Source organism: Zalophus californianus, chromosome Y (assembly GCF_009762305.2).
Source record: "Zalophus californianus isolate mZalCal1 chromosome Y, mZalCal1.pri.v2, whole genome shotgun sequence".
NCBI lineage: Eukaryota > Metazoa > Chordata > Mammalia > Carnivora > Otariidae > Zalophus > Zalophus californianus.
In genome coordinates, this window is record NC_045613.1 from 1,250,217 (window position 1) to 1,266,082 (window position 15,866).

At 38.0% G+C, this 15,866-nt stretch overlaps 1 protein-coding gene across 7 annotated transcripts in view; it reads right to left on the reverse strand.

Moving 5' to 3' along the window:
* LOC118356634 (protein WWC3-like) overlaps window positions 1–15,866 on the reverse strand; it is a 236,317-nt gene that overhangs the window by 31,089 nt on the left and 189,362 nt on the right. For all 7 annotated transcript variants that reach the window (XR_004819864.1, XR_004819865.1, XR_004819866.1 and 4 more), the window contains one exon: window positions 15,302–15,467. Coding sequence is in view for 3 of the 7 variants with exons in the window: in XM_035725934.1 (XP_035581827.1) it covers window positions 15,302–15,467 (166 nt within the window). In the remaining 4 variants the exon portion in view is untranslated. The remainder of the gene's footprint in view (window positions 1–15,301; window positions 15,468–15,866) is intronic.

A 15,866-nucleotide genomic window follows, 5' to 3' on the forward strand; every position in this document is an offset into this window, starting at 1 on the left:
TTTCAACTCAATTATTGTAATTTGAAGCTCCTGGTTTTTTTTGGGGGGGACTTTAAAAAGATATTTTCTTTTTTTTAGACATCCTTTTTGTTCTTAAATCATTTTCTTGAATTCTTTCATTTTATTGTGTAGTTGCCTGCTGAAGTAATTTTGAAGCTCACAGAATATATGTAGGAAAGATGTTTTAAAATCTTCACCAAGTAAGTCAGAGGCCTATGTTTATTTGCAGTGAGTTTCTGGAGATTTATTTTGTACCTGTGAGTGGGCCATTTTCCTCTTTCTTTTGTATGCATTGTGATTTTTTTTGTGGAAATGTCATAGCTAAAAATATCCCTAATTTGGGATAGGAAACAATCATCCAAATGCAGGAAGCACGGGCTTTCATCATATTAAACAAAAGCTGGCCCACACCAAGACATATCATAGTATAATTTGCAAAATATACAGATGAGGAAAACATCCTCAAAGTAGCAAGGGAAAAGAAATACCTAACCTACAAAGTAAGACAAAATCACATTATCAGAATATTTCTCAATAGAAATCTAGAAAGCCAGAAAGGAGTGACATGATATATCCAACGTTCTGGAAGAAATATTAAAGGCAACTATTTGGGGGAAAAAAAAAAGCAATGAAGACTAAAAAGAACCAGAGAATATCACCAGACACTAACTATATAGGTAACACGATGGAACGAAATTCAAATCTATCAATAATCACTGTGAATGTAAATGGACTAAATGCTCCTATTAAAAGACACAGTGTATCAGAGTGGATAAAAAAAAACAAGACTGATCCAAATAGTGCTGAGTATAGACATTTTAGATCTAACAGCACCTGCAGATGGAAAGTGAGGGGGTAGAGAACCATCTATCATGCTGATAGATGTCAGAAGAGAGATGCAGTAGTCATAATTATATTAGACAATAGACTTTAAACCAAAGACTGTAATAAGAGATGAAGAAGTGCGCTGCATCATAATTAAGGAGTTTATCCAACAAGATCTAACAGTTGTAAATGTTCATGTTGCCAACACTGGAGCAGCCAAACATATAATCAATTAATGACAAAGATTAAAAAGCTCACTGATAATGATACAGTAATAATAGTGGAAATTAACATCCCATTTACAGCAATTGACAGATCATCTATGCAAAAAATCATTAAGTAAACAATGGCTTTCTGACATACAGGACCAAATGGAATAAACAGGTATATTCAGAACATTTCATCCTAAGGCAGCAGAATACATATTCTTTTTCAGTACACATGGGACATTCTCCAGAATAGATCACGTACTGGGTCACAAATCAGTCCTCAACAAGCATAAAAAAGACTGAAATCATACCATGCATATTTTCTGACCACAACACTATAAAACTTGAAGTCAATAACAAGAAAAAATTTGCAAAGACTGCAAATACATGGAAGTTAAAGAACATACTACTAAAGAATAAATGGGTCAACCAGGAAATTAAAGAAGAATTAAGGGGCACCTCAATGGCTCAGTCAGTTAAGTTTCTGTCTTCAGCTCAAGTCATGATCCCAGGGTCCTAGGATCAAGCCCCCACTGGGCTCTCTGCTCGTTGGGGAGCCTGCACCTCCATCTCCCTCAGAAAAAAATAAAAATGTTAAAGAAAAAAGAATTTAAAAAATACCTGAAAGCAAATGAAATGAAAACACAACAGTTCCAAAATTTTGGAATGAGGCAAAGGCAGTCCTAAAAAAAAAGTCTCAAATACACAAGCTAAGCTAAACTTATACCTAAGGAGCTAGAAAAAGAACAGCAAGTAAAGCCTAAATACAGCAGGAGAAGAGAAAAAATAAAGATCAGAGCAGAAATCAATGACATGGAAACCAAAAGAACAGTAGAACAGATCAACAAATCTAGGAGCTGGTTCTTTGAAAGAATTAATAAGATTGATAAACCTACAGCTAGACTTATCAAAAAGAAAAGAGAAAGGACCCAAATAAATAAAATCATGAATGAAAGAGGAGAGATCACAACCAACACCAAAGAAATACAATTGTAAAGACATATCATGACCAATTATATTCCAACAATTAGGCAATCTGGAAGAAAGGGAGGCGTTTCAAGAAACATATGAACTACGAAAACTGAAACAGGAAGAAATAGAAAACCTGAACAGACTCATAACCAGCAAAGAAATTGAAGCAATAATCAAAAATCTCCCAACAAACAAGAGTTCAGGACTAGATGCCCTCCCAGTGGAATTACATCAAACATTTAAAGAAGAACTAATTTCTATCCTTCTGAAACTGTTTCAAAAAATAAAATGGCAGGAAAACTTACAAACACCTTCCATGAGACCAACACAGCCTCAATTCCAAAACCAGACACAGACTCCACTAAAAGTAGAATTACAGACCAATATCCTTTTGAACATGGATGCAAAAATTCTCACCAAGATACGAACCAATAGTATCAAACAGTCCATTAAAGGGATTATTCACTTTAACCAAGTGGGATTTTATTCCTGGGCTGTAAAGATGGATCAACATCTGCAATTCAATGTGATACACTACATTTATAAAAGTAAGGACGAGAACCATATGATCCTCTCAGTAGATGCAGAAATGCATTTGACAAAGCACAGCATCCTTTCTTAATTAAAACTCTCTGTTGTATAGGGATAGAGGGAACACACCTCAAAATCATAAAAGCAATATATGAAAAACCACAGCAGATATCATTCTCAATAGGAAATAACTGAGATCTTTTCCCTTAAGGTCAGGAACATGGCAGGGATGCCCACTCTCACCACTATTGTTCAACAATAGTATTAGAATAGTACTAGAAGTCCTAGCCTTAGCAATCAGACAACAAAAAGTAATAAAAGGCATCCAAATTGACAAAGAGGTCAAACTTTCTCTCTTTGCAGATGACATGATACTCTATGTTGAAAACCCAAGACTCCACCCTAAAACTGCTGTAACTCATACAGCAATTCAGTAATGTGGCAGGATATAAAATCAATGCACAGAAATCAGTCGCATTACACAAACAATGAGGCAGAAGAAAGAGAAATTCAAGGAATTGATCCCATTTACAATTGTACTGAAAACCATAAGATACATAGGAATAAATCTAACCAAAGAAGCAAAGGATCTGTACTCAGAAAGCTATAGAACAGTTACGGAAAAAAGTGAGGAAGATGCAAAGAAATGGAAAAATGATCTATGCTCATGAATCGTAAGAACAAATATGGTTTAAATGTCTATGCTACCTAGAGTAATCTACACATTCAATGCAATCCCTATAAAAATATCTTCAACATTTTTCACAGAGCTGGAACAATAATTCTAAAATTTGAGTGGAATCAGAAAAGACCCCAAATAGCCAAAGTAATTTTGAAAAAGAAAACCAAAGATGGAAGCATGAAAATCACAGACTTCAGGTTGTATGACAAAGCTGTGATCGTCAAGATAGTATGGTAGTGGCACAAAGACACAAACATCGAGCAATGGGACAGAATAGAGAACCCAGAAATGAACCTTCCACCCCATGATCAACTACTTTTCAACAAAGCAGGAAAGACTATCCAAAGGAAAAAAGACAGTCTCTTCAACAAATGGTGCTGGGAAAACTGGACAGCCACATGCAGAAGAATGAAATTGGACCATTCTCTTAGGCCATACACAAAGATAAACTCAAAACAGATGAAAGACCTAAATATGAGACAGGAATCCATCAACATCCTAGAGGAAAATGCAGGCAGCACCCCCTTTGACCTCGACTGCAGCATCTTCTTGACAGACACATCTCCAAAGGCAGGAAAAACAAAAAGCAAAAATGAACTATTGGGACTTCAGCAGGATAAAAGGTTTTTTTGTAAAGCAAAGGAAACAGTCAACAAAATGAAAAGTCAACCAACAGAAAGGGAAAAGATATTTACAAATGAAATATCAGATAAAGGGCTAGTATCTGAAATCCATAAAGAACTTATCAAACTCAACATCCCCTCAAAAAAATTAAGTTAAGAAATAGGCAGAAGACATGAAAAGAAATTTCTCCAGAGAAGACAGACAGATGGCTCACAGACACATGAAAAAATGCTCAATATCACTTAGTACCAGGGAAATCAAATCAAGACAACAGTGAGATTCCACCTCACACTGGTTGGAATGGCTAAAATTAACTAGACATGAAACAACAAATATTGGCAAGGTTGTGGAGAAAGGGGAGCCCTCTTACACTGCTGGTGGAAATGCAAACTGGTGCAGCCACTCTGGAAAATAGTATGGAGGTTCCTCAAAAAGTTAAAAATGTAAGAGCTACCCTATGATGTAGCAACTACATTACTAGGTATTTATACAAAGGATACAAACATAGTGATTCAAAGGGGTACGTGCACCCCAGTGTTTATAGCAGCAATGTCCACAATAGCCAAAGTATGGAAAGAGCCTAGATGTCCATCGACAGATGAATGGATAAAGAAATAGTATATATATATATATATATATATATATATATATATATATATATATATATATACACAATGGAATATTACTCAGCTATCAAAAAGAATGAAATCTTGCCATTTACAACGATGTGGATGGAAGGAGAGGGTATTATGCTGAGTGAAGTCAGTCAGTCAGAGAAAGACAAATACCACAGGATTCATTCACTTGTGGAATTTGAGAAACAAAACAGATGAATATAGGGGAAGGGAAGGAAAAATAAGATAAAAATAGAAAGGGAGGCAAGGTGGTACAGCCATTCTACAAAACAGTATGGAGTTTCCTCCAAATAGTTCTAAAAATAGATCTATCCTAAAATCCTGCAATTACACTACTAGGTATCGACTGAATGGATAGAAAATACTGATTCAAAGGGACACATGCCCTCCAATGTTTATAGCAGCATTATCAATAATAGCCAAACTATGGAAAGAGCCCAAGTATTCAGCAACAGATGAATATATAAAGAAGATGTGATATACATATACACAATGGAATATTACTCAGCCATAAAAGGAATGAACTCTGCCATTTGCAACACCATGAATGGAGTCAGAGTGTATTATGCTAAATGAAATACATTAAAGAAAGAGAAACATGATTTCACTCATATGTGGAATTTTAGAAATAAAACACCAAAGCAAAGGTTAAAAAAAAGGAAGATTAAGGGAAATGAGAAACACAGTCCTAATCACAGTGAACATACTGAATGTCACCAAAGGGAAGTTAGGGATGGTTGAACAGGTGATGGGGATTAAGGAGTGGAGCTATTGTGCTGAGCACTGGGTGATATACAGAAGTTCTGAATCATGGGATGTCTGAGTGGCTCAGTTAAGGGTCCACCTTCAGCTCAGTCATTATCCCAGGGTCCTGGGATCAAGTCCCACACCAGGTTCCCTGCTCAGCGGGAAGTCTGCTTCTCCCTCTGCCTGCCGCGCCCCCTGCTTGTGTGTGAGCTCTCTCTCCCTGACAAATAAATTAATAAAAAGTCTTTTAAAAAAAAGAAGTTCTGAATCATATAATGATATATATTCAGAATCATACCTAACATTATTATTATATTTTATGTTCACTAGGATTTTAAAAAAACTTTAAAATATGAAATAAAATGTATATGAACCCTTGACAGACCCTGAATAGGTAAAATAATTTTGAGAAGGACAAAGTTTGAGGACTCAGTTTCTGAATCCAAAAACTGAGATACTGGCATAAATAAAAACAGAACAATCAAACAGAACAGAAAACATGCAAAAGACTCTCACATACTTGGTCAAATAATTTTTGATGAGGGTACCAAGACCACACAATGCAGAAGAACAGTCTCTTCAAGAAATGATTTTGGAAAAACTAAATATTCACATGCAAAATAATAAAATTACATTCTTACCTAACACCATGTTAAAAAATTAACTCAGAATGGATCAAATACCTAAATGCAAGGTCTATCAAGATTTTAGGAGGAAATATGAAAAGAGAGCTTCTCAGTATTGGAAATGGCTGTATAGCTTTGGATGTGACACCTCAGCCATAGAAACAAAAGTAAAAATAGATAAATTAGACTGCATCAAAATTAAAACTTCTGTGAGCCAAATGCCACGTTAAACAGAATGAAAAGAAAACTGAAAGTTGGGAGAAAACATATGCAAAACATGTATGTGGTAAAGAATTAAAATCCAGAATATCTTAATAATGTCTACAAGTGAAAAAGAAAAGCAACTGATTAAAAAATTGGCAAAGAATCAAGAAGCTATACAACTGTGTATTAAGAACATGAAAAGATTACACTACCAATCATTAGGATAATGAAAATGAAACACACAATGAAATATTATTTTTACATCCACTAAGACAGTTATTATAAAAACAACAACAAGTGTTAGTATACGGGGAGAAAATGGAACTCCGAGGCATTGCTTATGGGAATGCAAAATTGTAGTCATTGTGAGAGACAATATAGAAGTTTCTTAAAAATAATTAAATGTAGAATTACCATACGATAAAGTATTTCCACTTCTAGGTATATGCAAATGGAATAAAAGGGACTCCAACAAGTATTTGTACACCAATTTCACAACAGCACCATAATAATAATCATAATAACCAAAAGATAGAAGCAACCCAAGTATACATCCTCAGATGGACAGAAAAACAAAATATGGTCTATCCAGATAATGGAATATCATTCAGCTTTAAAAATGAAATTCTGACATGTGCTACAACCTGGAAACTTAAACATATTATGCTGAGTTAATCCAGACACAAGAGGACAAATATTGTATGACTTCACTTATAAAATATGCAAATGAGGCAAACTCATAGAAACAGAAAGCAGAATGTTTGCAGGGGTTAGAGAGGGGAGGATTGAAAATGATTATTCAATGGGTAGAGACTTTCAGTCTGGGAATGATGGAAAAGTTCTGGAGATATATCATGGTGATGGTGATACAACTTTGTGGATGTACTTAATGCCAATGAATTATATAGTTAAAATGATTAGATAAATTTTATGATGTGTATATTTGCCAAATAAAAGCTAAATACAGCTTTAAACCTAAAAAAAGTCTCCACTGTACTTTACTGATTTATCTAGTCTATTATCTGTTCCCCTTGAAAGTGTGACTTGCCAATGGGTGACATAAAACAGGTATTTAATAAATACCTGGCAAAAGAACGAATATGAAGAGTAGCTATAGGAATCTAAAAAATTTAGAAAATAAAAATATTGTCCCTACACACAATAAAAATGTGACTTGTTGAGCAAATCAGCTACCTTTCCATTAAATGCCTAAAGAACAATTCCAAAGAAACATGAAATTAATACATTAACAGTGTAAAACTGAATGTAATGTGTTTATAATTAGGGAAGTCAAGAAATTAACAATCTGCAATCATGCAGAAGCTATGGGTAATACTGACATAACAGGAAAAATAATTATTTTAAAATGGCAAAGTAGGAACAAAGCAAACACAAGAAATGATCTGACTCTGGAACAGTGGAGAGTGAACTGGATCTACATGGCTAAATTCACAATTTTATATTTATTTTAAAGCATAAAACCAGTATGAAAATAAATAACAGTGTTGCATTGGAGGGGGGATAAGTGAGGTAGATTGGGGGAAAAAATCTGTAAATCTAAACCAATACTTAAAAAAATTAAGGAAGAAGACCTCACAAGAAATGTATTAACTACAAGTGAAGAATATCAATTTTATAATGCAAAAATCTGATAGACACCATATCAATATGAGTAGAGTGGACTTCAATAGTAATAGAGCAAATTTGTGTGTGTCTCCTAATAGTAGGCACATGACTCTGTATCACTTCTGAGTGTTCCACCCAAAAATATAAATGTGATTCTAGTGAAGAGAAATCACACAAACCCACATAGAGGGACATTCTACAAAATAATGTACACGTCAAAATGTCAAGGCCACAAAAGTCATAAAACACAAAGACTAAAGAAATGATCCAGATTAATGGATTACATCAAAACAAACTGTAAATTGTGATTGTAACCTGTGTTAACAAAAAATTGTTTTTTCTTTAAGGACATTTGTGATACAATTGGTAAAAGTCAAGTAGCTCTGTAGATTTGATAATGGTAATGAATTCATTAATTTCCTTATTTTGATTACTGTGCCTTTGAGAAAAAGTAACTGTTTTTAGGAATAATAAAGATAATGTCAAAATAAATGTCTAACATTATTTTTTTTAATTTTATTATGTTATGTTAGTCACCATACAATACATCATTAGTTTTTGATGTGGTGATCCACGATCCATTGTTTTCCTATAACACCCAGTGCTCCATGCAGAACATGCCCTCCTTAATACCCATCACTGGGCTAACCAATCGCCCCTAAACCCACCCTCTAAAACCGTTTGTTTCTCAGAGTCCACAGTCTCTCATGGTTCATCTCTCCCTCCAACTGCCCCCCCTTCATTTTTCCCTTCCTTCTCCTAATGTCCTCCATGCTGTTCCTTATGTTCCAATAATAAGTGAAACCATATGATAATTGATTTTCTCTGCTTGACTTACTTCACTTCACATAATCTTATCCAGTCCCACCAATGTTGATGTAAAAGTTGGGTATTCATCCTTTGTGATGGCTGAGTAATATTCCATTGTATATATGGACCACATCTTTATTCATTCATCTGTTGAAGGGCATCTCGGCTCTTTCCACAGTTTGGCTATTGTGGACATTGTTCCTAAGAACATTGGGTTGCATATGGTCCTTCTTTTCACTACATCTGTGTCTTTGGGGTAAATACCCAGGAGTGCAATTGCTGGGTCATAGGGTAGCTCTATTTTTAATTTTTTGAGGCACCTCCACATTGTTTTCCAAAGTGGCTATACCAACTTGCATTCCCACCAACAGTGTAAGAGGGTTCCCCTTTCCCCACATCCTTGCCAACATTTGTTGTTTCTTGCCTTGTCAATTTTTGCCATTCTAACTGGTGTAAGGTGGTATCTCCATACCATTGATTTGAATTTCCCTCATGGTTAATGATGATGAACATTTTTTCATGTGTCTGTTAGCCATTTGTATGTCTTCTTCAGAGAAGTGTCTTTCCATGTCTTCTGCCCATTTTTTGACTTACTTGTTTTCTGGGTGTTGAGTTTGAGAAGTTCTTTAAAGATCTTGGATACAAGCCCCTTATCTGTAGTGTCATTTGCAAATATATTCTCCCATTCTGTGGGTCGCCTCTTTGTTTTGTTGACTGTTTCATTTGCTGTGCAGAGCTTTTTATCTTCATGAAGTCCCAAAAGTTCATTTTTGCTTTTTTTCACTAGCTTTTGGAGATGTAGCTTGAAAGAAGTTGGTGTGGGCGATGTCAAAGAGGTTACTGCCTATGTTCTCCTCTATGATTTTGATGGATTCCTGTCTCACATTGAGGTCTGTCATCTATTTTGAGTTTATCTTTGTGAATGGTGTTAGAGAATGGTCGAGTTTCATTCTTCTGCATGTTGCTGTCCAATTTTCCCAGCACCATTTATTGAAGAGACTGTCTTTTTTCCATTGCATGTTTTTCCCTGCTTTGTCAAAGATTATTTGACCATAGAGTTGAGCGTCCATATCTGGGCTCTCTATTCTGTTCCATTGGTCTATACGTCTGTTTTTGTGCCAGTACCATGCTGTCTTGGTGATAACAGCTTTGTAATATAGCTTGAAATCAGGCAACGTGATGCCCCCAGCTTTGTTTTTCTTTTTCAACATTTCTTTGGCAATTTGTGGTCTTTTCTGATTCCATACAAATTTTAGGATTGTTTGTTCCAGCACTTTGAAAAATGTCATTGGCATTTGATCGGGATGCCGTTGAAGGTATAGATTGCTCTGGGTAGCATAGACATTTTAACAATGTTTATTCTCCCAATCCATGAGCATGGAATATTTTTCCATCTTTTTGTGTTTTCTTCAATTTCTTTCATGAGTGTTCTGTAGTTCCTAGAGTTCTGTAGTACCTCTTTGGTTAGGTTTATTCCGAGGTATCTTATGGATTTTGGTGCTATTGTAAATGGAATCGTTTCTCTAATTTCTCTTTCTACAGTTGCGTTGTGAGTGTATAAGAAAGCAACTGATTTCTGTGCATTGATTTTGTATCCTGCCACATTATTGAATTGCTGTATGAGTTCCAGTAATTTGGGGGTGCAATCATTGAGGTTTTCCACATAAAGTATCATGTCCTTTGCAAAAAGAGAGATTTTGACTTCTTGTTTGCCAATTTGAATACCTTTTATTTCTTTTTGTTGTCTGATTGCTGTTGCTAGGACTTCTAGTACTATGTTGAACAATAGTGGCGAGAGTGGGCATCCTTGACGTGTTCCTGATTTTAAGGAAAAGGCTCTCAGCTTTTCCCCATTGAGGATGATATTCGCTGTGGGTTTTTCATAGATGGATTTTATGAACTTGAGGAATGTTCCCTCTATCCCTGTACTCTGAAGAGTTTTAATCAGGAAAGGATGCTGTATTTTATCAAATGCTTTTTGTCCATCAATTAGGAAGACCGTATCGTTTTTCTCCCTCCTCTTATTAGTGTGTTCTATCACACTGACTGATTTAGGAATGTAGAACCACCCTTGCATCCCGGGGATAAATCCCAGTTGGTCGTGATAGATGATCCTTTTAATGTATTGTTGGATCCTATTAGCTAGGATTTTGTGGAGGATTTTGGAACCCATATTCATCAGGGATATCTGTCTGAAATTCTCCTTTTTGATAGGGTCTTTGCTTGTTTTGGGGATCAAGGTAATGCTGGCATCACAGAATGAGTTTAGAAGTTTTCCTTCTGTTTCTATGTTTTGAAACAGCTTCAGGAGAATAGGTATTACTTCTTCTTTGAATGTTTGGTAGAATTCCCCAGGGAATCCATCAGGACCTAGACTATTGTTTTTGAGGAGGTTTTTGATCAGTGCTTCAATCTTGTCACTGGTTATTGGCCTATTCAGGTTGTAAATTTCTTTCTGTTTCAGTCTTGGCAGTTTACAGGTTTCCAGGAAGGCCTCCATTTCATTAATTTGGGTCCTTTCTCTTTTCTTTTGGATAAGTCTGGCCAATGGTTTATCGATCTTATTCATTCTTTCAGAGAACCAGCTTCTAGTTTTGTTAATCTGATCTACTGTGTTTCTGGTTTCTAATTCATTGATCTCTTCTCTAATCTTAATTATTTCTCTTCTAATGCGTGCCTTAGGCATCGTTTGTTGCTTTTTCTCTAGTTCTTTAAAGTGTAGAGTTAGTTGGTGAATTCGGGATTTTCCTATTTTTTTGAGTGAGGCTTGGATGGCTAAGTATTTCCCCCTCAGGACCACCTTTGCAGTATCCCATAGGTTTTGGACTGATGTGTTTTTGTTCTCATTGATTTCCATGAATTGTTTAAGTTCTTCCTTGATTTCCTGGTTGACCCAAACATTCTTGAGCATTCTGGTCTTTAGCTTCCAAGTGTTTGAATTTCTGCCACACTTTCTTGTGATTGAGTTCCAGTTTTAAAGCACTGTGCTCTGAGAATATGCAGGGAATAATCTCAATCTTTGGTATCGGTTGAGACCTGACCTTTGACCCAGTATGTGGTCTATTCTGGAGAAAGCTCCATGTGCCCTCGAGAAGAATGAGTATTCTGTTGTTTTAGGGTGGAATGTTCTGTATATATCTGTGAGGTCCATCTGGTCCAGTGTGTCATTCAAAGCTCTTGTTTCTTGGTTGATTTTCTGCTTAGATGATCTGTCCATTGGTGAGAGTGGAGTATTGAGGTCTCCTACAGTTAATGTATTGTTATCGATATGACTCTTTATTTTGGTTAACAGTTGGCTTATGTAGGTGGCTGCTCCCATGTTGGGGGCATAGGTATTTACAATTGTTAGATCTTCTTGTTGGATAGACCCTTTAAGAATGATATAGTGTCCTTCTGTGTCTCTAATTACAGACTTTAGTTTAAAATCTAATTTGTCTGATATAAGAATTGCTACCCCAGCTTTCTTTTGAGGTCCGCTGGCATGGAAGATGGATCTCCACCCCTTCACTTTCAGTCTGGATGCATCTTTAGGTTCAAAATGAGTCTCTTAGGCAGCATATGGATGGGTCCTGTGTTTTTATCCAATCTGCAACCCTGTGCCGTTTTATGGGAGCATTTAGGCCATTCACGTTGAGCGTGATTTTTGAAAGATATGAATGAATTGTCATCATGTTGCCTGTGAAGACGTTGTTTTTATAGATTGTCCCTGTAAGTTTCTGTTGTATATGACTCTTGGGGTCTTTCTCCTTTTATAGCACCCCCCTTAATATTTCTTGCAGGGCTGGCTTAGTGGTCACATATTCTTTCAGTTTCTGCCAGTCCTGGAAGCTCTGCATCTCTCCATGCATTCTAAATGATAGCCTTGCCACATGAAGTATTCTTGGCTGCATGTTCTTCTCATTTAGTACCCTGAGTATGTGTTGCCAGCCCTTTCTGGCTTGCCAGGTCTCTGTGGATAGGTCTGACGTTATTCTGATGTTCCTCCCTCTGTACGTAAGGAATGTCTTCCCCCTAACTGCCCTTAAGATGGTTTCCTTGGTTCTAAGATTTGTGAGTTTTACTACACCCTGTTTTCCTTATCTTGGGAAGGGTCCTCTCTGCCTCTAGGATGCGAATGTTTGTTTCATTCCCCAGATTAGGGAAGTTCTCAGCTATGATTTCCTCAAATACATCTTCTCGTCTTCTCTCTCTCTCCACTCCCTCCGGGATTCCAATTATTCTGACGTTGGAACGCTTCATGGTGTCACTTATTTCTCTGATTCTATTTTCAGGGATTCTGAGTTGTTTTTCCCTGGCCTCCACTTTTCCCTTTTGATCTATTATATTGTCTTCCAGGTCGCTTATTCGTTCTTCTGCCTCACTTACCCTAGCTGTTAGATTATCTATATCGGATTGGATCTCATTGATCACATTTTTACATTTTGCCAATCAGTTTTCATTTCTGCCCTTAGAGACTCTGTGTTGCCATTAATTGATTTGTCCATTCTAGCCACTGTCTTCACAATTGCTACCCTGAATTCCATCTCCGACATCTTCTTCTATCTGCATCCATTTGTAAATCTGCAGCATAAGTCATAATCTCTGAGTCTTTTCTATTTTGGGGGTTCCTCCTCCTAGTCATTCTGTTGATGGGTGTTTGAGGGAATGTATAGAGTCCAAATTATTGACCAGAACCCAAGCAAGATGCACCTGTTTTCTAGGGACCTTAGGGTTGCTGGCCTCTTGTTTTCCCATCGTGTCTTCTGGGGGAGGGGCCTGTGTGCTCTTACTCAGGCAACCCTGTTTGGGCAAGTTGCCCTGCCCCCCTGTGGCAGGGGATGGGCTCAGCGGGAATCAGTTTTTGGGGCTTTTGTTCTCTGGCGGCTTTCCGTGTCTCTTCCGTGCGTCAGACCAGAAGAGACCATTTCCAACCCTCTGCCTCAGGGCAGAGAGACCGCAGTCTGTTCTTCAGAGCTCTCCAAGCCCCGCTGTCTCTGTTTCTGTCTGTGTTGCTATAAACTGCAGCGTCCTGGGTTGTGTGCCCCTCTGCAGCGCCCCGAGTCCTGCCTCCAGGTTGGGGCACGTCTCTGCCCTTTGTGCTTCTAAAACTGCCAGCCACTCCCAGTTCACACGCGCGACCCCGCCGCTCCGGGTTTCTGCCTAGGGGCTGCCCTAAAGTCCTTTCCCCGCCGCTACTGGTTTGTGAGTCTGGGCCCCGTCCTCAGCGAGCAAGGCTGTCGCTCACAGGTAGTGTAGGATCCCCACGGTCAGGCACCCTCCCGCTGCCATTTATCCTCCAATATCTGCCCGCAGAATCATGGCTCCCCACTTCGTACCTCAAAACCAACTGCCTGCGATACTGTTTGTAGAGATCCAGATGTTCTTACATCTCAGGCTGATTTCATGGGTGCTCAAAGTAGTCTAGTAGAAATCCAGCTCAATTCCAGGGACCAGGTGAAATAGGGTCCCCTTCTCCTCTGCCATCTTTCCTAAATCCCAATATCTAACTTAAAAAAAAAAAATCTTTGAAGGGCTTTCGAACCACAAAGGAATTTTGTATGTGAACTGTTTATTAGATTTCACTGTCATATTTTCTGAGTAATTGTATTGTACTTAAGTAGGAAAATGTGTTTGTTCTTAGACTTGTGCAGAACTGTTTAGGAAGAATGTATCATGATCTTCAATTTACTGTCAAATGGCTCAGGAAAGAAAGTTGTATGTACATTAAGTCCTTCAAAATACACTGTGCTAACCCTGTCCTTCAAATAAAATCTCTTGTCATTAAATAAAGTATATTTAACTTATGCACAGAAACAAAGCAGAAAGCCATATGCTTATTTGATTGAAAGTACATTCTGTATAAAGTGCCCTTAAAGTAATATCTTCCTTTTATTTACATTTAATTTTTAAAACTTCCATCAGAAGCATTAGGGAAATGTCATGTGCTTAATATCTGAAAGTATCCTGTGATGAACCCATACTTTTGGTAACACCTATTCTTTAACACTTATGTGTAGAAGCATTAGGGAAAAGCCATCTATTTAGCTCCTTGATTATACCGTATGCTCAAACTGTACTTCAAGTAACATAATCCTTTTACCTGTGTTTTTCACTCATGCATAAAACGTTAGGGAAAAGGCATGTGTTTATCTCCTTGACAACACTATGCTTAAGCACTGCTGGCACAACCACCCTCCTTTCATTATCTATGTTGTTTTTTTTAATGTGTACAACCATAAAGAAAATGCTATATTCTTGATTGTTTGTTACCTGCACCGTGTATAAAGTGTCCTTACAGTAACTTCTCCCTTTCTTCAAGATATAAGTGATTTTTAAACCTATGTCTAGACAAAAAATAAATTCAAAATGGATGAAAGACCTAAATGTGAGACATGAAACCATCAAAATCCTAGAGGAGAAAACAGGCAGTAATTTCTCTGACATTGGCAAGATAACAATATCTTTCTGGATATATCTCCTAAATCAAGGATATAAATCAAGAGAAATAAAAGCAAAAATAAACTCTTTTGGTTACTTCTTTCCCTCGGCTCTCCGTGAAATGTCCCCTTGTTTATGCCCCCCCCCATCCAACAGCACGGTCCGTTTCACACCACACTGTCACCATGGCCACTGTCACAGGGAGTGTATGCAGGTAAGCCACACCGTTCTACTCTCACATTGGAGCCTGTCAGCTTCATCTCATCCATCTCCTCCACTCATCCCCTCCCGTTTCATGTGGGACGTGCACACGCCCTCCTTCTAGGGCAGTGCTTGGGGTTGGGCGGCAGAACATCAGGGGACCTCAGAAGTCCCCTGACCATTTCCACTTACCTTCAGAGGTGGAGACTGAAGTTTCTCGGGGCTGTAAGGATCAGCCTGGCCAGCAAATGCATGTCCATGGAGTGGGTCGACACGAACGCAGCAGTGCTCCGAGTGTGGGGGGCTGGTCCGGGCGCAGCTGCTGCAGCCGCTATCCACAGAGTCGGCTTGCCAACTCCTAAAGGTAGACATTGCAAAAACCCACAACACGTGTGTCCAGGTGGCCTTCTTTCCCTTCCTCTTCTCTTCCCCAACTTCCCCAGTCCACGCTGCCTTCTGTTCTCTATCAGGAATTCTCCACTGAACTGTACTAGAGTGTAGTGGAACCGATGCTAACGTTGTCCAGGATTTCGTGTTTGTTTTCCATTTTGTGGATCCTTCCCTTTCCTCCACTGAATTTGGTAAAAACCCCTCGCCAGAACTACAGTGTCACAAAAATAAAATATACCGTTTCTTACAAAACTGAAAAAAACGAAGTGCGCATCACAGAACAGCATGCCACGCATGACCGCGGACGCACCCAACGACACCCACGGGCTGCCAACGATCGCACGCAGGCGCTCTTCCCATCAAGTCA